Raw genomic sequence first — 22,465 nt, forward strand, 5'->3', positions numbered from 1 at the left:
GTGTGTTTTTTCCGCATACAATGTGAACAATAGTGGTATATTTAAAATAACATTTTCCTTTTAAAAATTTAGTATATTTTATACACCTTTTCCACACAAATAAAATAAAATATATACCAGTAATGATCTATGGGAATCACAATATTTTCCCTTTTTTTCTTTTAATGTTATTTGACCGATTTAGAAATTATACAAAAAAAAGATCAGACCGGTTTATTTTTTATGTGTCATTCAACATTGCATTACAAAGGTTGCTATATCCTTTTCAAATCATATCACATGGTCAACATAAAAGACAAATGCAATCAAGTCAAAAAGTCCACAGGAAAGACAATGGGCATTCACTTTTATACAACTGATAAACTGCAATAGCTAAACAATGTGTTAAAGTGATTTTCTTTTCTTTTTTATTAGCTTTACTAAATTTCATTGGTGTGTTATGATTAGTATGTCCATTCATACATCCATTTGTGGAATAGCTATTCAGTCACTGCAGCCAAACTGGGTGATCAGGGGTAGGAAGAAACCTTTCCGGTACAACTATAAAATAATGTAAAACTATTTAAACCCTTTTATGGAGACATCATATTTGTACCATCTAAAAATTCTAGATTTTAATAATGTGGTGGGAGAATTTTCAACTTCCCAATTGTGCTTTAGGAGCCCTTTCACATACTATAATATAGCAGTTAACCATTTCCAAGTAGGTTAATTTTGCCTCTACAAGAGTTTCATAACATTAATGAATCCACACATGTAAATAAATAAATAAACAAAAACATAAATAACATTTGGTATTATTTTTCATGCAAAATGCAACATATCTTCCCTACTTCATACTAATACATTTTTTAATTATTGCAAACCAAAATAAAGTATGGCAAGTTACCAACACCTTGTTTGCATTTGAAATCTAATTCCAATAGCATAAAAGAGACAAGAAGCTTTCACTCTGGTGTAAATAAAATCCATGAATTACCTTGAGAAAATAATCTTATTGGTCAGCAAATTCATTTTCTCACGCTCATCACATATATTCATACAGCCTGATTCATGAAGGAGAAATGCGCTCGCAAAGGGCCAGATTCTCAGAATCTGGCCCTTTGCGAGCGCAATTTTTGCATTTGGGATTCATCATCCCAAATGCAAAAATCGGTAACAGCGATTTCGCTATTTTGTGAGGAATTACATTGAAGGAATCTCTATTTGAGATTCCTTAAATGCAATTCATCATCCATTTTTAAATAGCGAATTCGCAATTTCGGCCCGCTATTTACCGCGAGGTCAAACCTCGTGGTAAAAAGCATTTTTCTAAGTTGCATGTTGCACACACACATGTCCTTTGGACATGTGTGTGCGTACCACCTGTTTAAATTTGCATTTAAGGGGTGCTACAGGGTGTCCTTTGGACACCCCTGGCACCCTTTAAATCGCTATCTTATTTGCGATTAGCAAATTGCTAATCGCAAATAAGGAATACTCCCCATTCATTCCTATGGGCCTTTTGGCCCATAGGAATGAATGGGGAGTATTCCTTATTTGCGATTAGCAATTTGCTAATCGCAAATAAGGAATATGTAGGAATCGCATTTTGTTTTTGCGATTCCTACATGAATCCCGTTTTGCGAGCCTGTAATAGCGATTCCTTATGAATCGCTATTATAGACTCGCAAAACGGGTCGTTGATGAATCAGGCTGATAGTTAGGTACAATTTGCACGTATTTATTTCTTAGGATTGCCCATAGAATGGAATAGGTATCTATGTATGTGTTTGCATTTGTAAAGTGTGAAACCGAGCTGAAGAACTGAACAGGAGGCATGGACCCAGGGAAGACACAATCATTGAAGGAAGATCAAGGATAGATTGTTGGGTGAGGGGTAATGTTCTATTTATCGACTGGTGAGGCAGCTATGGTGCAGTTTAAGACCTCACATATATTCTTTATCACCCTGAACATTTGCACTTTGAGCAAAAATGCTTTTAATGTAAAGTCATTGTGTTAGCCACCACCCTAAGAACAGTCCAAGAGATAAGTCTAAACATAAATGGAGGATCTAAGAGGACGTTTAGCTCAGAGAAAGTTTTGGCGGTAGGAACACTACAGAAGGCCTTTGACTGCTCTCTGTTATTTGGTTTGATATGGACACAAGCATACTATAGAACATGGAGCTCTATTAAGAGTACCATGTAACTGGCCGCCTTACTTCTATGGTTCCTTTAAAAGGTCTTGGGTGCAAAGATTCTTGCAAGCCAGAACCAGTGTTGTTCGGACACCTTTACTTTCAAACAATGTAGTGTGGTGGAAAGAGAAGAAGATTAAACAGGATTTTAATGGGTCCTACATCCAACCGGGTATATTGATATTAATATGGGATCTTGAGCTTATGGGGCAAACTTGCGCCTTCACTAAATATAATTAAACATATTATGAAAATTACAAGAGAACAATTGTTAAATAGGCAAGTACTGCATAATAAGAATATTATTACAAAAAATGTGCTTTTGCAAAATTATCCACAATTGTGATTTCCATAAATTTGATATCCTGCTTTTGTAATCCATGTGGGATAACATGTCTCAAGGGTTTACAGTGAGGGCACTAAAGATGAGCTATTTGATTTTTCTTGACGTTTTATATTTCAAATAATGCTATTAATATTCCAGTGATTGGATTGAGAGTCTAAAGTGAATCCCCTATTGGCCTTAGGTACATGAGAAATAAGAGTTCCAGCAACCAGGAGGCTTGAAGATCTGCTTCAACACCTCAACAGGGGTAGTAAGCGCTATATAAGGAATATGTTACTTACCCTGTAAAAGTCTGTTTGTGGCATGTAGATCTGTAGATTAACATCCTCTGCATACTCCTGACATCTAGTGTTGGGTCCGGAGTTGAGAAAGTTGTTTTTCTTCAGAGAAGTCTTTCGAGTCACAAGGTCGAGTGACTCTTCCTCTCGGTGGTAATGTGCATGGACATCAACTGCATTGTAAAATTGTTTTCCCACAGGCAGGTGAGAAAGGAGTGTAAATATGTGTAAGTAATAAAAAGACCATGCTAAATGTATAAATTGTAAAAACTCATAAATGTACGAAACTGCTATGGCCACAGGTGTCCCGGGAGGAGGGTGGGCACATGTGAATCTACAGCACTACATGCCACTAACAGATCCATATAGGGTAACATATTCCTTTCGATGGCATGTGTGGCTGTAGATACACGTGCTCTGCATAGACTGGAAAGCAGTCCCTCCTGATAAGCGGTAGCTAAACTGTGGGCATTGTAGTGGTTTGAAAAAGAGGACGCAGCACTGCCTGTCCTACATTGGCTTGTTGGCGTGCTAAAACATCCACATGATAATGTTTGGTGAAAGAGTGTGGTGGGGACCATGTAGCTGCTTCACATATGTCAGCTATGGGAACATTTCCTAAAAGGGCCATGGTTGCTCCCTTTTTGCGAGCAAAGTGTGCTCTGGGAGAAACAGGTAAAGGTCTTTTGGCCTTAGCATAGCAAGTCTGAATGCACTTTACTATCCATCTGGCCATGCCTGGTTTGGATATAAGGTTGGCCTTGTGTGGTGGTGAAAAGGTGACAAAAAGTTGTATAGACTTTCTGAAAGTTTTAGTTCTATCAATGTAGAACATAAGCGCTCTTTTGACAGCAAATGAATGAAGAGCTCTTTCCACAACAGAATCAGGATGAGGAAAGAAAGCTGGCAATTTAATGGGCTGATTGATGTGACATTGTGAGACTACCGTAGGCGGGAATTTTGGGTTGGTTATAAGTACCACCTTGCCTTCGTGTATTTGGAAGAATGGTTCTTCTAAGGTTAATGCCTGCAGCTCACTAACACGTCTGATGAAAATTTGGTGACTGAAAAAACCATTTCCATGAGAGGAATTGAAGAGGGCCTGAATAGAGATGCTCAAAGGGAGGTCCCATGGGTCTTGTGAGTAACATATGAAGATTTCAAGAAGGTGCAGGAGGAAGTCAAGTAAGGCTATAATGACTCGAATTTTAAAAAGGGAAAGGTGTTGTTTATTTTTAAGATAGGGAGCCATGGCAGCGAGATGTAAGTGTATAAAAGTATATGGAAACCCGCCTTTTGTAAGTAAAGTAGAGAACAGATAATGTGTTGTACTGTAGCTGTGAAAGGGTCTATCTTTTTGAGTGGCAGTACCAAACAAAACATTTCCATTTTGCTGCATCGCAGGCCCCAGTGGTAGGTTTTCGTGCTCCTCTAAGAATGTTCATACATTCTGCTGGTAAGTTAAAATAACCAAATTCTATGACCGCAGGAGCCAGATTGCTAGGTTGAGAGTTTTGTGATCTGGGTGTCTAACTTATCCGTAATTTTGCGTGAGAAAGTCTGGCCTGTTTGGGAGCTTCTCCTGTGGAACTATTGAATGGTTTAGTAATGTTGTGGACCAAGATTGATGAGCCCAAGTGGGAGCTACTAGGATCATTGTCAGAGATGTCTGCCTGAGTTTCAGAACCAGTAATGGAAGGAGAGGTGGAAAAGCGTAGGCAAATCTCTTTGACTAACTCATCCATAGTGCATCGCCCATGGATTGTGGGTGTGGGAACCTGGAGGTCAAGGTTGGGCATTTTGCATTTTCTCTGTGGACAAAAGATCTATTTGAGGGAGGCCCCACTTTTGGGATTAGACTAGGAGGAATTGTGGCTAATTTTCCCATTTGTTGCTGCATCCGTCTGAGCAGGTCTGCAACATTGTTATCTGTTCCCAGAAGGTATTTTGCTAGTAGGTGTATGTGGTGATGTACAGCCCAGTTCCAGATGGTCTGAGGCAGTTGTGAGAGTTGTGTAGACCGTGTACCCCTTGTTTTGGAAGATAATAGATTGCAATCATATTGTCTGTCCAGACTAGGAAAACCTTGTGAGGTAGGAAAGCTTTCAATGCTAAGTGAACAGCTTCAAGCTCTAAATAGTTGATTTGGAGAGATTGGTGCTTGACATCCCAGAGGCCCTGTACTGTGAGGTGTTGGAGGTGAGCAAGCCATACTATCTTTGATGCGTCAGTTGTGAGTGAGGTGGGGGACAGGGTCGAGAAAAAGGCAGCCCCTTCATCAAGTTGGTGGTGTTCCACAATTGCAGAGTACAGTGAGTGTGGCGATCTATCAACACTAGATCTGTCAAATGAACCTGTGACTTGACCACTGACGAGCTCAACATTGTTGTAATGGACGCATCTGTAATGATGCGTGGGGAACTATTGCAATGCAAGAAGCCATCATCCCAAGCAGACGCATGACCACTTTCACTGTGAGTTGCTGGTTGGTCTGAAACTGGGGCAGTATTGTCTAAAAGGTTTGAATTCTTATGGGATTGGGGTAAATTGATCCAGATTATGTGTTTAGGATTGCTCCTAAATATGGTTGTACACCCCAAATTGTGGAGAAGATCTATTGTCATCTAAGTGTCCTGTTGCCACTGATGAAGAGTCCTGTCTTTGATAAGCCAGTTGTCCAGGTATGGAAATACGTGGACAGATTGTCTTCTGAAATATACTACGACCACTGCTAGACATTTAGTAAACACTCAAGGTGCGGTCGATACCACGAATGGCAAAACCTTGAACTGGTAATGTTTGCTCACTATGAAAAATCTTAAACATTTCTGATAAGCTGCATGTATTGGTATGTGAAAGTAGGCGTCCTTTAGGTCTAGTGTTGGCATAAAGTCACCTTGTTTAGGAAACGGATTGACATCCTGGAAGGTAACCATATGGAAGTGTTCTGATAGAATGTATTTGTTTAATGGCATGAGATCCAAAGTTGGCCTTAATGACCTGTCCTTTTTGGGGATTAGGAAGTACAGAGAGTATATCCCTGATGTTGAAGAGGGACGGGCTCCATAGCACCTTTGACGAGAAGAGTTTGAACTTCCAGTTTGAGTAATGTTTGATACTCGTGTGACATCCTGTGAACACGAGGTGGAATGTAATGCCAACTGAAGTGTCCCGGCGCAGTTTCCTAAAAAAAACGGTATACTACAAAAATACAACCAAAACATGGCAGAACAGTTAATTCAGTCAAAACAGCCAGGTTTTTAAGGCCTTTCTAAAAGGAGATTCCTTTTCTATCCTTCTGAGTTCCTCCGTAATTGAATTCCACACCATGGGGGCACGTACAGAAAAAGCACAGCCCCCATTCCTACTTTTAGCAAATCTGGAAACTTTGAGAAGGTTTTGACTGTTCGATCTCAAAGTTCTTGTTTGTAAGTATCTCTGAATTCTAACTCCGAGATACTTGGGGCCAGTATCATGAAGGGCTCGATGAGCCAAAATCATAGTTTTGAACAAAACTCTTTTCTTTATGGGCAGCCAATGAAGACTCACCAGATGTTGGGAGATACTATGTCTTACAGGAATATTTCTGATAATTCTGGCTGCCGCGTTCTGAATAAGCTGGAGTCTTGAAATCAGGTACTCAGGTAAACCAATAAAAAGACTATTGGCATAATCCAAGCGTGAGGTAATGGTGGCATGTACCACCGATTGCCGGCAATTCATAGAAAGGTAATGTAGAAATCTGCGCAGGGTTTTCAATTTCCAAAAACACACTGATGACAGCTGCGCAATATGGTCTTTTCCTGACATTTCTGTATCCATTTTAAAGCCTAAATTACGAACAGATTTGGCCGGGATCGGGGGAGGGCTAAGAGCAGTAGGCCACCACTTCGGAGAGTGCATCGGAGATTTATTGTTAAAAAAGAGGACCTCCGTCTTTTTCCGTATTAAGCCTCAAGCAGTTATCTGACATCCATGACACAATGTTTAATAGACAGTTTTTGAAGTTTTTTGTGTGGTGTGGTAATGAGCTCCAGACAAAAGCCAAGTTGAATAATGGCTAATAGCCACTTCCCTGAAGTTTCTTAGGGCACGTGTCCAGTTTGTCCTGTAACTTGTGGAGGATTGTTCCACCTGTGTGTTGGAAACAAGTTTGGAGGTCGGCTTGGATTATTTCGGCTCCAAAGCTTTCAGCTTGGGTGTAGACTACGCACTCTGTACCAAGCAGAAAGATGGTGGCTGTTGGCCAGGTATCGAAGATCGACTCGATGCCGGTTAGTGGTCTCGGGCCGAGGGAAGCCGAATTGGATGGCTTCGACTTCTCATGCACGTTCTGGTCGGAGCCCATAGGCAGGGCTTCCATTGAGGGTTTTCAGTGCCGCCCATGACTAGACAGCAGTGGTGGCCCAGAGACCTGAGATTTTGAGACAAGTGCTGCTGTATGTTTTTTGGTAGGATTATGCTGGACAGAAGCAGGTGAAGGGGTTCTCACAGGTTGTTGAGCTGGAGTAATGTCCTCTACCTAGAGAGCCCTCTTCAAGCGCGCAGAAATGGCGTAAAGTGGGAAGGATGCTATAAACCTAAGTCATTTATCTGAGAGTGTATGTTTCGCAAACTTTCTTAAAGTTCAGAACAATTGATGTCGAAACATCCTACTGTAAATATGTGAAAATTAAAGGCATAGTAAAAATGGATTCTCAGCCTACCAAAACGAGCAGCTTACCCGCACTTACTCTGGCCAGGCAGAATACAGGAACCTGATTGCTCAAGCAGATGAGGGATTTTTGTGTACTGATGAGCAACACAGGAGCACCAAAGCACCCTCACATGCAAAAATGATCACAGAACTCCATTTAACTTCAATTGCACCCAGGTATGGGAGCTTAGTATTCTAGGTGCAGGAATGCACAGCTGTTCAGATGCATCTATTTCCCCTAAGTAATTGAAGGGAAATTACTATGATCTGGTCTAAGTCTATGACATCCAGCAAAGCTTCACACAACTGTATGTCTGTGATATCTGTGTAGGGGCAATGAAAAGCATATTAAGTAATTTCTGGAAAAAAGTGAGAAAGGACTAACTTATCCACAAAGAGAACAGGAGAATCGGGGCGAGTTGATTCCAGGTCCAGCATCACATTCCACTCATTGATGGAGCTTTGATCGGAACAAATGCAGCTCTCGTAGTACGTGGCCCACACCAGTGCCATCCCCCCTGGGAAGTAGTTGTATCTCCTGGCCACTTCACAGGCCTTGTGGAGGATCTGCAGAGCGGACCTAAGAGTTGAGAAAACAAGACAGATGCTCACAATCAAGCACAAGCTGGCAACTGAAACTGAAAAAATACTGACAGCATTAGTTTACTTAAATAGATAACAAAAGAAGAATTAAGTTGCTCAAAACGTGATATGAGTTTTAAATGCTTGGAACATCGAGTTTTCCATATCTGATATTCTTTTAGCAATGTCAAGTAAACTCAAAACTGTATTCGTAGCTGGAAACAGAAACAAACATTTTATGCATCTTGAAAAGCTTAACAAAAATTGACTCCATGTCAAACAAAGCTGTTCAGCCCAACCTTTAGGCACTCTTGTGTGCATGAAACAACAATCAGAACCAAAGGTGATATTACCTCTTTGTGCTTCGTCAGTAATTAAGGTGCAGCTGGAGCCGCAAGGCAGAAGGAACTGTAGGCAGCTCTGGCTATTCCAGTACTTTGCACTCACAAAATTGCATATTATCCTCTACTGGTCTTATTTAAAATGTTGCTCCTTTTACTCATACCATAACCATGATGTGTCTGAGGCTAGAGATATTAGGATGGGTTAGTGCACTAAACAGGGTAAATGGTAAAAAAAATACTTTAAAAAAACCACATGTGTTTGGTGTGGGGACACCGATTTATTCCGGCCTGCATCCCCAGATTAGAGAGCAGGTATTTCAAGCCTACCTGGAATGGGAATAACCTGCAGGCCTAGGTATACCAGGTCCTTTACCATCTTTATTTTATTTTTTTAAACAACTTTATTTAAACTATTTTTAAGGCCATTACAGTACATCCAATGAATCACATCAAACATATACCTACATGCAGAGGGGGGCAAATAAGAGAGCAAATTGTAAGGGATCAGAACCGTATTTGAGCGTGATCAGTTCTTTAATCTGGATCCGGCAAGTTGTTGGCTTACAGTGACTCGACTCCAGCCAGTTAAACCAGTGCTGGAGGATGTGGAATCCCCCGTCTCTTTTGATGTAGGTATAAAACGAAGTCCATATCTTGTCAAACTAAGTCTTCTGTGGACATGTATCCCACACCCTCGCAACAGAATAGCCTCCCTAACAGACTTGATCCTGTGATCTCTCACGAACCCGAAGTCTTAGAGGAAACCTACCTTTCACCCGTTCTGCAAATCTGTACTTGGGATCTCCTCAATAGCTCTACACTCATCAACATCATCAGCAACATCAAATCTGGCTCTCCACTGGATCCACTTCCCCCTCAAATCTTAAAAATTCTGGACACCCTCTCCCTTAATCTGGATCTACTTAATTCTTCTTTCAGAGAAGCCAAGGTACCCTCCGCATGGAAACACGCCATGATTGTGCCCTTATTAAAAAAGGCTAATGCTGACCCCAATAACCCATCCAATTTCCGCCCCATTTCTCTCCTCCCTGCTTTCTCAAAAATATTGGAAAAGCACATCAATACACAGCTATCCTTGCATGTTGAATCCAGAAATATCCTTCATCCATCTCAATCAGGTTTTAGATCCGGTTTCTCGACAGAATCTACTCTGCTGGAGGTCTCAGAAACTATTAGTTGCCGAGTGGATGGGGGGGAAACCGTGGCACTCATTTTACTCGACTTGAGTGCCGCATTTGACACGGTTTCCCACCCCATCCTTATCAATGCCCTTAAATCATCTGGCATCACCAGCCCAGCCCTCAACTGGCTTGTTAGTTTTCTCTCAGACCGTACCTTCCAAGTCTTCTCTCCTTCTTCTGTCTCCCAAACCTATAAATCGGCGTATGGTGTCCCCCAGAGCTCCATTTTGAGCCCCCTACTTTTTAATCTGTATGTCAGATCTCTGGCTACGATTGCTGAACAAGCTGGGCTAACCATTTACTCATACGCCGATGATACACAGATCATCTACTCTCTTTCAACCGGCTCTCACTCCACTCCCTCTTCCCTCTGTGTTGGTCTTAATAACATCGCCACGTGGATGCACGAAAACAAACTTACGTTGAACGGGGGAAAACAGAGCTTCTTCTATTTGGTAAGAACACTACTCTGTGGGGGCCCCAACATTGGCCCACACAAATGGGTACCCTCCCCGTTCCCTCAAAAACAGCACGCAATCTTGGCATCATTTTTGACGACCAACTTTCCATGAAGCACCACGTGGTTAAAACCTCCTCCATCTGCATTACCATCATCAAGTGGCTCAGTAAGATCATTTGAATGCTCCCTCAGGAGACACAGAAAACCGTAGTCCAGGCCTTAATCACCTCTAGACTGGACTACGGCAACATTCTTCTCCTGGGGGCGTGCAAAGAGGTGACCCGTAAACTACAGACAGTCCAAAACATGGCGGCTTGACTGCTCTGTAAACTTCCCAACCTATCCCCCCACTTCTAATTCTCTTTGTAAATTACACTGGCTACGCATTGAAAGCGGCACAAAATTTAAGGCTCTCTGCTACATGCACGGAATCAATGCAGGTCGGGCCCCACCCTACCGTAGTACTTTAGTGCATCGGTACTGCCCTTCCCGCACTCTCCGATCATCTAATCAGTACAGGTTTCAAGTTCCCAGAGTTAAGAGAGCCAGAATGGGTGGTCGTTCTTTCTCCGTTCTGGCTCCCTCCCTCTGGAACTCTCTTACACCATCTCTTCGCACTGAATCTTGTTACCTCAAGTTCCGCAGAGAAAGCAAAACTTGGTTATTTAACCAATAATCCGCCTCCTCTTCTTTTAGTCTGCTCTCCCCCTTAATCTGGTTCTTAGCGCCGGGAAACCTCGGGGTAGCTGTACGCTTTATAAGCTTAAAAATAAATAAAAAATAAATAAAAGGCAATGTATCTTTCAGCGTGGCTGTGAGGCATTCCATTGTGTTTATCGTCTATACCTTCACCCACCACTGGTCTATTGTTGGGGAGAAGGTATTTTGCCATTTCTAGGCTATCACTAGTCGGGCTGCTAAAACAAGTGGTAAAGTGTGTCCATCTCAATATGGCCCAAAAGAGTTATTTGTGGCGGTCGGGGTAGATCCAAGTCTGTGATTCCCTTTAAAAGTTCTAAAACTGGGCCCCAGAAAGGTTGGATTTTGGACAGTCCCACCACATGTGAACATTGGTCCCCCAATGAATTGCAGCCTATCAGCAACTAGCAGGAGATTTACACATCACTTTCAGATGGACTGGGGTCAAGTGCCACCACAACTTTAGTTGGAATGCATTCAGAGACAAAGGGACGATTTGCTGTTCTTCCCCATATTTGTATCCAGTCAACCTCTGTCAGAGTGAGGGAAAGGTCGTTTTACCATTGTGCCATGTGGAATAGATTGGTCTAGGGCGCAGTAAAGACAAGAGTGCTTTGTTAGTATCACCATCTGCCATGATATCCTCCACCCTGGTCATTTTTCTTGTCTGGTCCAGACCACCTTGTTCCAGAACTGCAATGTCACCTCTGTCGCCCACGCCAAAGTCCCCATGGAGCGGTGTGCTCGCGGGGACAACCTCAGCAACTGGTGCAGAGACAGCTATGAGTAGTCCTACTACACGTGGCAGCAGGGTTTCTCTGCGTCTGGAGAGCACCAAGTGAGGACTTGTTTAAGTTGAGACGCCAGTATACATAATTACAAGGCAGAGGCTCCCATTCCTCCCTCCGCTGGGCTCCAAAATGGCTTTGGCTATGCAAGGTGTTTTGTTTTTCGAAATAAAGGCCCACCTTTTTTGTGTAGATTTTAGAGAGTCCAGGGGAATCTTCACTGGTAGGCACTGGTAAAAGTAAAGTAATTATGGCAGAAAGCTCATTCTGATGCTGTTAATCCTGCCCAACTATGAAATCTCTAGTGAACCCCATTGTTAGAGATCTTTAAACAGGGTATGCAGGAGAGGCGGTGCATTACTGTGGTATATCTCACTAGTGTAGGGAGGGATGGTCACCCCCAAATAGTCAAATCCTGTTGATGCAATTTGTAGTTTGTAACCAGAGGCAATTTTTTCACTTTTCTCCTGGTTCTTCACCACTCCCATAGCTTTAGGTTTATGGTGATTTATCTGAAATCCGGCCACCTGGCCAACAAGCACTAGATACCCAAATTGAATGGGGCACAACCAGTGCACCAAGGGAAGCAGGGTCCAAAATTAGAGGCCAACTCCAGTAGACACCCTCAAGAGGCAATAAGAGAGCCAGGGAAGCCAAAAGTAGGTGCTACAACCCCTTTTGTACCGCTTTTGGCTGACATAAGTGTGGCAGGGTATGCTCAGATGTGAGTCCCTTGCTCACTGGATTCAAGCAAGCCGGGCTGAAGACGGCTAGAATGCCAGAAACCGGTCCTCGGAAGCTTGTTTCTGGTTCAGGGAAGACATGGCTTGGCAGTTCGGGCTGGACTGTTCCCATGAGGCACAGGGTCAGACTGATTTGCATATAGCCATGTCTGAACTGGGGTGGCAGAGTGGGCTAAAGAACGGTGATGGATTAAACCCAGATCTTTTGACTGGGTGTGAGTGTTTGATTGATTCAGATGCTCCGTCCATCACCACCCCCTTTTATAACCCAGGGGAATAACACAGACACTACGTTACACCCAAAATAAGGCACATGAACAGATTGGTCTGAGCAATTTACCATAGGGAAAGAAGGGAAAAGGCAAAGGAAGAGCCTATAGTCAACAACAATATAGCAGATCAGAGTCCAACAACAAAAAGGGACGACTGAGCTCAAAACAGCAGGCATGTCTAGGTAAAAAACAAATTCCATGGAGGCCTCAGAGGAAGAACACACCACACAAATGCTAGTACTCAGATTGTCACTCAAGGAGTTAAGCCCAGACGATGAAAAGCATACACGCCATGCACCCAGAAGCACCATCCCATGCCAGAGCACCACCCAAGTGCAAGATCTCAAAAACAAAAGGCAAGTGGACTGAGAAACACCAGAGAACATGATGCAATGAACCAATAATTAATGGACAAGTGCAGAAGCAGTACTTGTCCAGTGCGCAACTGCAATCATAAGGCAAAGCTTGTGGTTAGATTCCACATAGAAAAGGGACACAAAAAAGAAGGCATTCAGCAGTAGGCAAAGCAGGCCCAGGGAAGGCCAAGCTCCCACCCCAAAAAGGAGCACAAGGGATCAAAAGCACAAGAAATTATAACACACTGGACTAACTGGAAAGAACACAGCAACCTGAAGACGCTTTCCCAGGGCATCCTATGCCCTAAGCTAGAATGTCAAACACAGTCAGAATAATAGAACACCAGAGAAGCAACCAGAAGCCAAAAAAAGAGAACCTCAGAAATGAGTGCACTGAAGCAGCAAAGAAAGCAAAACCTTACAGCACATACCAAGCAAGTACTGCAGACCTGGAAGAGAAGGGCCACCAAAGAAGGTACCAAAAGCACAACCGGCATGTTGCAGGAACAGGGTGTGGCCCACAAAGGGTACTGGCACCATGTGAGGGACAAGCCAGAGCTGAAAACCATTTTCGAAAGATCAAGGCAATCACTACCAATATGAACAGGCATTGGCATAGCCAATAGGTCTCGCCTTTTGAACATTATAAGTGTTTAGCCATGCAACAGTTGATGTTGCACCAAGGATCTTGTGCTGCATAATTAAATACTTATAAGGTCCCAAAGGTGAGACCTATTGGCTATGCCAATGCTTGTTTTGTGAAAAAGCATTTATACCATTTATTTAGTTTTGTGTGTTTGTGGTTTATATGACGGGGAAAAAAGTAACTTTGCAATTATGCTCGAACGTTGCCAACAGAGGAGTTATTTCTGTTACCCAAAGTATTGTGGACATATGGTTTGTCAACATTACCAGAGCCGAGAGCTCACCATGGGATAATATTTTAAAGCCTGGATCCTGATATCTGGCAGCACTGACCCATATCACTCTTCTCTGAATTCCAGGGCTAGACACTTCAAACAAGAAAACAGCAATTTATAAAAGGGAAGCGCAAGGCTATGTTTTGGTGCGCGTGTGTATGTGCGTGTGCTTAAGCAGAACACGTAAAGGTTCTGAGTACAACCAGAGCCATGAAAACAACATCCTCGATTTTAAAAGGTACAAAAGCTTCACTCAATCAGCCTGCAGCTGCGTACGCAGCATCAACAACCCTGTTATTTGTTGTACGATATGTGGATTCATTTGTATTTTCTTTACAGAAAAGAGTTCACAGGCTAACTGTTTGCCGAACAATGCTTAGTGACGTTTCCTGTTGGCCTTAAGCTCTTCAAATAAAACCAAGCCGGTGCCTCTTGAAGAGTGCTGCATTTCCATAAAAGTGTGTGGGTTCTGCCAGGACATCGGTGCTCTTCAGTCCATTAAAGCACCTCAGTGCAAAATGTTTTTCTGATAATACTAATTGCCTTATTTGGACACAAAATAATAAAGTTATTAGAAAAAATATATGAATTTTTATTTGTGTTGCCTTAATCCGTTTATTTCCGTTGATGCAATAGACAGGAGATTTCCACTAGCATGTACTGAAGAGGATGTGGCATAATGGCAATCTTTATGTACTTTGGTGCTGGGGAGCAAGGTTCTAGTCTGACTTGAGCTTATTATCCATTCTCTTCTCCTGAAAACAAGGTGCGCACGCATTTCAAATAGATTCCAGTGCAAAATTACCATATGCCACAACAACACTGACAAGCATCTTAGCTGCAAGCCCTGTTTCCGTTTGTTAGAGGATGGCAAGCATTCAGGGCCGGACTGGTAACTGAAACCGGTCCTGGCAAACTGCTCGGCCACCCCCCCTGGGGTGCTGAGGGGGTGCTGCCGAGCTGTTTGCAAGGGCTGATTTCTCCCGATTTTATTACCAGAGGCTGATAGTGCAGGCCCCCGGTAACAAAAATGCCCCCCCAGGGGCCCAAAACCAGCTCCCACCCTGGCGGACCACCGGGAAGACCCCTGGTGCCCGCTACGACCAGTACGACCCTGCAAGCATTGGATTAACTGCAGCTTACAACCGAATACAAATTGTAGAAAAGTTCAAGTGACCGTGAAGAGAAAGCAGCTGTGCACGTGTGTTCAATCCGACACACTGCTCGCTGCTGCTCGTATCCGCAAGCCGAAGGCCTTTTCACAAGCATGAGCGTGTGGAAAGTCCAGAGCGATTCCGAGAGGTCGTTTTACTAGAGCAGCGCATGCACTGCTCTAGGCTCGACCTAAAAAGGGCCACATCCCTGGATACAGTTAAGACATGGGACTGCTCAAAACTAAAGAATTTGTCAAACAAACATGATGGGGGCAAAAATCCACTATGGATCAGAAACTCACCGAAACATCCAAAGACATACCAGGGAGACCAGAGTACCCAAACTCCCACAGCAGAGAGAATGAAACACAAACCGATGTACAGGGGCAGAAAGAGGCTCAAAGGAACACATGAATAGTAACAACAAACTCCAAATCGAAGAGGAGTAAACTCACAGGAGACCAAGTGGCACAAGAAAACCCAAGCAACTGAGGTTCTAGCATGGAGTAGAAATCATGCTATCACATAAGTCACAAAGTGAAGCAGAGGAAGTAGGTCAGGAAACCCCTAAAATACCAAGTCTAAGGTAGGTTGGGACAAAGCTCCAGCAAGAAGGCAGAACCAATCACCCCAGCAATGAAGGGGGTAACTACACCCAAGCAGAACCATGAAGGAAAACTGTAGAGCAACCGAGAAGGACCACATTAGGGAGAAAGTAGAGACCCCAACAGAAAGCAAATGAGTGCAATATGCCACACCAGGTTACAACCCTTCAGCTCATGGGCAAAGCAGTGACACAGCATAAAGCAAAGGGAACAACCCAATGACAAACATCAGACACAGAAACAGGCATCGGCAATGGAAATAGACCGCATCTGTGAGACAGACTGGCTTTGGCAATATTTTTTAGCACTGCTGTAACGCTTTGAGGCAGGTGTACAGCATAGCAAAAAAAATGCGATGAAGCCACCTCTGCGTCATTTTGTAGCCATATGCATGCGTTCAAAATACGTGCATGCACCTAGAGAAGGACACAGGCTTTTTTTCTTATTCACCGATCCGCGATTGATCAGTAAATACATTTGAAAAAGTTGCATGAAAGCGCTCTTTTAAAATGTAGTTCGAAAGTGCTTTCAAAAAAAGATTAGGGGGCGCATGGTGATGCAACACAGTGAACAGGGGGTTAAAGCAACATGAGGCAGAGAAAATGAGCAAAAGAGGGTAAAGTGGTGCATGGGTTCGGGGAAGCACACAGGAGAAAGCAACACGAGTGCGGATAAGGACAGAGAAGCACATGGGCGAGAGAGAGCAACGTGGAGGGAGGGAGGGCAGCAATCGAGCAGTACCCTGACAGACAGCAGAGTAAGCATAGAAGCCAACCAATCAGAGAAATGGTATAGAGGCTATGCTACAGAGGATGTAAGAACACAATATGGACAGGCAGGCTGAAACAGGGTAAACCATCCAATAGAAAACAAACAAATGAGAGTGACAGTAAAGCAAGCCTATGGTAAGCAATAGGCGAGCTGCAAGCCCTTGTATGTTTTTGGTAAAGCTACAATATGTCTTTCGGAACACAATTGCTTGTGCTGTCTGGTAGGCGTGACCTAAAAATGAGACGAAAAGCTCAACTGGAAAGAGCTCGCCGACACCTAAAAGCAGGATCTCCCATTCAGAGATGAGCAACACAGGCTGACTGTCTCCCAAAGGTGTTAGACAAAATTGTTGGTCACTGGACAGACGTTTATTGGCACTCCTGGAAGGGGGGAGGAGATTACGTTTCGGTTTTTAGGTAGGCAGAGTTGCGCCGGTCTCCAGACCACATGACTGCTTCAGAGTCGACCCACTTTACTCATTAAAAAGGATGTTAAAAAATGTATATTATACTACAGATCTTTCAAAAATGCCAATACGTAAACGCAATTTGTCAGTAAAATATCAACACTACGTAAGGCCTACAAACACAGGCACAAGAGTGTCTGCACGGGCCTGCCGCCCCAATTCAGCTGCAACACTTTCTGGAAAAGTAGTGCGGGCTCTGGCGTATTTTAAAGCCTCACGGGACTGAAAAATGTCGTTTTGTAAAACACGAGACCTTAAAATGTAATATGCCTTGTATCTGGAAAAAAATAGCCAAAATCACTTTACAGTAAATGCTTATTTTATACGGTAATTGTTTACAGTCCGCATACTGCTTTTCTAAACCAGTCAATACATTTATAGCTCTTGAAATGATTTAAAGCGAGGGCAGACACCCGCTTTCATCCCATAAATTATTTTCACTCTGCCGTAAAAATAACTTCTATTGACCATAAAACTGAAGAGTGTGACAGAGGGGTCAGAACTATTCCACCCCACAGTCTCATATTTTAGAGTGTGACATCACCAAAGGGACACTTAAGAGGCTCTTTGTATAATAAACGTTTAACTTTCATTACCGTAAGCTAACATTTAGTGGTACAGCTGACAGATCTGTTAAACAGCAAAGCTTTTAACTAGTAGCGACACACCAGGGATAAAACGTACGTACCACATGGCTTGGACGGACACCGGCTTGAAAATATGAGTCCTTCCAGCAGTGGAGACACTAAACCCGCTAAAGGAAAGAAACACATGAAAAACAGATTATTGTGTTGCATCAGAAAACTGCAATATAAAGAAGCAACTTATTACAACGTCGCTAAAATATTCAATACACATAGAACTGCCTTGTTTTACTTTATCAGAGTAAACAGAATCTAAAGGGAACTAGAAATTCCTTACCATGCGATTAACAATCATTACAAATTAAGAAACATTTCTTTCATTACCATGGTTCGATAAGTCTCAGAGAAACATTCAATTTCCTATGCAAATTTAAGTATATAGCAAACTAGATTTTAGAAGTTATTTTCGAGTTTTTGACAAAAATAAACATTTATTAAGATTGAAGTCAGACTTGACTAGGAAACGAGAGACAGGGCTTAATATATTGCTCTGAGCTTCACTAGCGATATTACGAGAACCCTTAATGACGTAAGAGCTACTGGGAAGGCCAGGGAGAGACAGACCCACGTTTATTTTGGAGACTTGCTGCAGAAGCATGAGCTTGGCTTTAGGGTGTAGAGACATCTTTATCTATATAGATATAGAGCTGGGACATCCTTAGGGGCACCGAGCGCGCTAGCAAATCTAAATCAACTAGATTTAACCTCTTCATTGAAAACTAATAGTCTGGCAAACCCCATTTCCGTTGTGTCGCGAATGTTATCCTCGACTGAGGGCGGAGTTATAGCCTGTCGTGGTAATGTAAAGACATTCATATCTTGATGTACCATTGCACTCCCAATTAACAAGTTGCACAATGTCCATAGATGTGAAAGAAAGACTCCCAGTGCTTGGAGGAATGCTTGCGCTGTAGCAAAGCCTTCCCACCCGCTGAGTTGGTAGCCTAGAATTGGACCATGGAAAAGCCCGGAGGCCAGGTTAGAAAAATTAATGACCGACCCCTTTACATTGTGTTGCCAAAGTTAAAATGTCAAGTTATATAGAACTTTGTAAGAAAGTGGAATATTATGTGGTATGGCTGAGTAGCATTACCATGTAATATTATCACAATAAACGAAGATGGTCCTTGGATTCACACTAAAACAAATCCTTAGCTCAGTCCTGGTAGAGTGGCAAAGGCTTTACTAGAGGAGCTTGTGTTAAGCATTTCAGAGAACCTACATGGGCGATAAGTAATTGACTCAAAAGAAAACCGACACCAATTTATAAAAATAAAGTGTACTTTTATCTTAATTTAGACACCAAAACAAACAGAAGACCATACATATAACCAGATTTGTAGATTTTTGAAGAAATATTAAGTGCGAGGGCCTGTTGTCACAGGAACAAAGTATCCCTCTATTGCTTTGGTGCTGTGGGCAAAATTGTGTTGTTGGCGACATGGGCTTCCTCTTGGTCATTCCTTGATGCAAGTAGTTCAGATCAGAGGTATGTAGGTATGTATGTATGTATGTATGTATGTATGTATGTATGTGTGTATGTGTGTATGGGATTTGTAGAGCACAGGAATCACCCACCTAGGGGTATCTTCACGCTATTGTAGCAGGAAAGTCAGATAAAACATGGGCAGACAGGTTTAAGCTCTAAATAATGCTGTTTTCAGGGGTTTCCTGAAGCAGAGCAGTTTGGAGCATTTGCACAGGTCCTCGGGCAAGGTGTTACAAAATTTCGAGGCTAGATGGACAATGGTTTTGCCTCCTGTTCTTAACTTCTTAAACCGGGGGACTACCTGCAACCCTTTACCTTCCGACCTAAGATGGCGATTCGGACAGCAGACTTTGAATTTGTCTGACAGGTAGCTGGGGCTCGCACCATATAAGGCTTTATGGGTGAGACAGCAAAGCTTAAAATTAATTCTCTGGCGGATGGGGAGCCAGTGAAGTTGTTGTAACAATGGTCCTGAAGAGGTACAAGGTGTTTTTTTAAGGGCCAGGTGAGCCGCAACATTTTGTATAATCTGCAGTCTGTTAAATATGGACTCCTTTGCAGATGCCAGCAAAGCATTACGGTAATCTACGTGGCCAATAATCAAAGCCTGAATCAGAGTTCTTCATACAGAGAGAGGCAACCAATTGAAACACTCTGCGTAACAGGCTAGGGTATGGTAGCAAGTCCCTGCCGTAGTCATCACTTGGCACTTCATGGATAACAATACATCTAAGCGTACTCCCAGGTTTTTTGCCACCAAAGTAGGCAGGACCCAGGGTAGGCCACCACCTAGGGGACCAGAAACTCTGGGCTGACCCAAACAACAAGATTTCTGTCTTGGACGCATTTAGTTGCCGACAGTGGTTGGTCATGCATCCGATATAGCCAACATGCCCTTAGCAAAGCGCTGATCAATAGACTCAGAGTTCTTATCAAAGGACAAGAGCAATTGGGTATCATCAGAGTAAGAGAAAGGAGTGAAACCATACTCCCTAATAACCTTGGCAAGGGGGGCCATATAGATATTAAACAAAGTTGGGCCCAAACAAGAGCCCTGGGGCACCCCCTTAGTAAATTTCAAGGTTTGGGAACAGAATGGACCCAGGTGGATAGTCTGAGTGTGCTGGTCTAGGAAACTGACAATGGTGGAGGTATGGTGTTAGGGGGGGTCCCTTAAATCCTAGATTGAGAGGAGTTACGCGTTTAGGAGCTAGTAGCCAATGGGCAGCGCGTATCTGCAGCTAATCTGATCCAGAGGTGACCATATCCGGGGTGTAGGTCACCTTTTCTACTCAGAACCCTCTATTCTGCCACTCCAAAAGATAGCCGATTTCAAAATGTGGTGTACAGACCAGGCTGCTCACTCTGGAGGTAGGGCCAACCTTCTGGGGTTTACATCTACCAGCTTGGGTAATTTCTCACCTACCCAGGTACAAATGCACGGTGGGGAGGGTGAGGGTTGTTTCCTTCACTGGGAGTCAGTCCTGATGCATATCAGATGCAGTGCAGCCTTTTAAGCTCACCACCTTGATGTGTCACTTCACTAGCGAGCATTGGAGGAGGGAGGTGTGACATCCTTCCTGCCCAAGCCTTTGTTCCTGACTCCTGGGAGTGATCACATTGCCTGGTAGGAGGTGAGAATCCTGTCTTGGATGCAGCCAGCGCGGGAAAGCATGGGCTGGTCAGTCAGAGCACAGCAGAGCTGGGTAAAGCAGGTGGGCAACCTAAACTGTGCCACCTGAGTGCATGCCACGTCACACAGGGCACAAGAATTGTTTCAGCTGTTAGAAGGCATGCTGTTTGATACCAAACATGACAGGTTTTAGTGGTACCATAATAGAGCTGCCAATCCAAGAGTGACTGGTTGATAGCCCAAGTTAACCTATGGACTGTTAAAACTTACAGTAGTTTCCAATGGGGAATGCCACTATATAGACATATCGGCTTGCACTTATAAGTCCACATATTTAATATAATGCACCCTGACCTATGGGCTGAGGAGGCCTTCCTAAGGGGTGCATGACCTATATTAGAGGCAGTGCATTTGACTGTGCCACAGATGGTGAGGGCACAGTAGAACTTGAGCACTTTCCACTGCTCTAGCAGTCTGCAATGGCAGGCTAGCTGTCAGTAGATTGACTGGGTCGCCTAGGGTGGCACAAAACCGTGCTGCAGCCCAAGGGATCCCTTTACCACCTATGCCCTGGGTCCCCCTGGAGGCATATACTAGGGAATTATAAGGGAGTAAAGTCTTTGCCAATTTAGGATTACCAAGTCGAACATAACAGTTTTGTGAGAGCACTGGCACCGGGGCCTGGGAAGCAGACTCCAGTGCAGAATCATAAGCATCAGCATTTGGAGCAAAATGTAGGGGGTAACCATACAAAAAGAGGCACTGTCCTACACATTTCAATGTCGATAATCCAGTGTCTTCTGTCCAACATACGTCTGCACTGATGGATGTTTGTGTGCATTTAGCAGAAGCAAAGCTGTGCAGATGGAAAGGGTCAGATTATTATTAATCATGAGCAAGGCTCTCTGTTTTTACTGATTTTTACAGATAAATACAGACAGAACACCATTTAATTTCCTAACTGTATTTATTTTTAAATGTGGGTAAAAACGGAAATTATGTTCTTTAAGTGATTTTCAATACTGTCAGTCATGACTGTCAGGCCAATAGACAGGATTGACAGGTATAGGCAGTTAAAAATTAAGAAATCTTAGCAATGAGGCTGAAACTTCAGTAGATAAGCATATGTTTAATATTAAAACCTTAATATTTTCATAGGCTTATATTGATTTACCATCAGTGGGTCTTCATATCATTGAAACGTGTCAGATATTCAAATAGAAGCGTACATTTACTGGTAAAATATATGTGGAAATATACTAGTTTTAGCTTCATTTTTTCACAAAACCTAAAATAAATACAGATAATACCATAAAACCGGGAGCCATAATCATGAGTTGCTCCAGTTTGCCTAGTGCTGGGGTACACAACTCATTTCCCAGGGGAGAGGATGTGGCGTAAAAGCCAGACCTGCCAACTTTGGTGCTGAGGAACCAGGTTCGAGTCTCGGCATCGGCTTAACATCCTGTGATTCTGGGCAAATCACGTAATCTCCCTGTGCCTACCAAAAATAAATGTGTCCTTCTGTAATGTAACTGGTGCTCCTGTATAGAGCTCCAATACCTTCGGGTTGAGTTTGTGCTATATAACACTACGAAAAAATATATATATCTGACAAAGAAAATAAGCTTTGCGGATCCCAAAAGGGGATAATATTTCTGTTCAACAGCCTTAACTGAGCTCACTGACTTGTTGAGCTGTCTGATTTGACTTCAGGTTTTAAAAGGGACCTGGACACAGTCCTAATCAGCTGGGCCACTGACCCCTCCAATACGACTGCTCGTCACAGCTTTCAGTGAGCAAAATGATAAATGGTTTGTGATCTTGAATCATTG

General features: G+C 43.1%; 1 protein-coding gene across 1 annotated transcript in view; it reads right to left on the bottom strand.

Moving 5' to 3' along the window:
• The window catches only part of SSH1 (slingshot protein phosphatase 1), a 320,878-nt gene that overhangs the window by 108,033 nt on the left and 190,380 nt on the right, over positions 1–22,465 (bottom strand). Inside the window, exons 7-8 of the mRNA XM_086948044.1 lie at positions 17,553–17,618; positions 7,888–8,082 (exon numbers count right to left, since the gene is read on the bottom strand). Of these exons, the coding sequence (XP_086804170.1) occupies positions 7,888–8,082; positions 17,553–17,618 (261 nt within the window). The remainder of the gene's footprint in view (positions 1–7,887; positions 8,083–17,552; positions 17,619–22,465) is intronic.

This window comes from Lissotriton vulgaris, unplaced genomic scaffold (assembly GCF_964263255.1).
Source record: "Lissotriton vulgaris unplaced genomic scaffold, aLisVul1.2 SCAFFOLD_468, whole genome shotgun sequence".
NCBI classification, from domain to species: Eukaryota; Metazoa; Chordata; class Amphibia; order Caudata; family Salamandridae; genus Lissotriton; species Lissotriton vulgaris.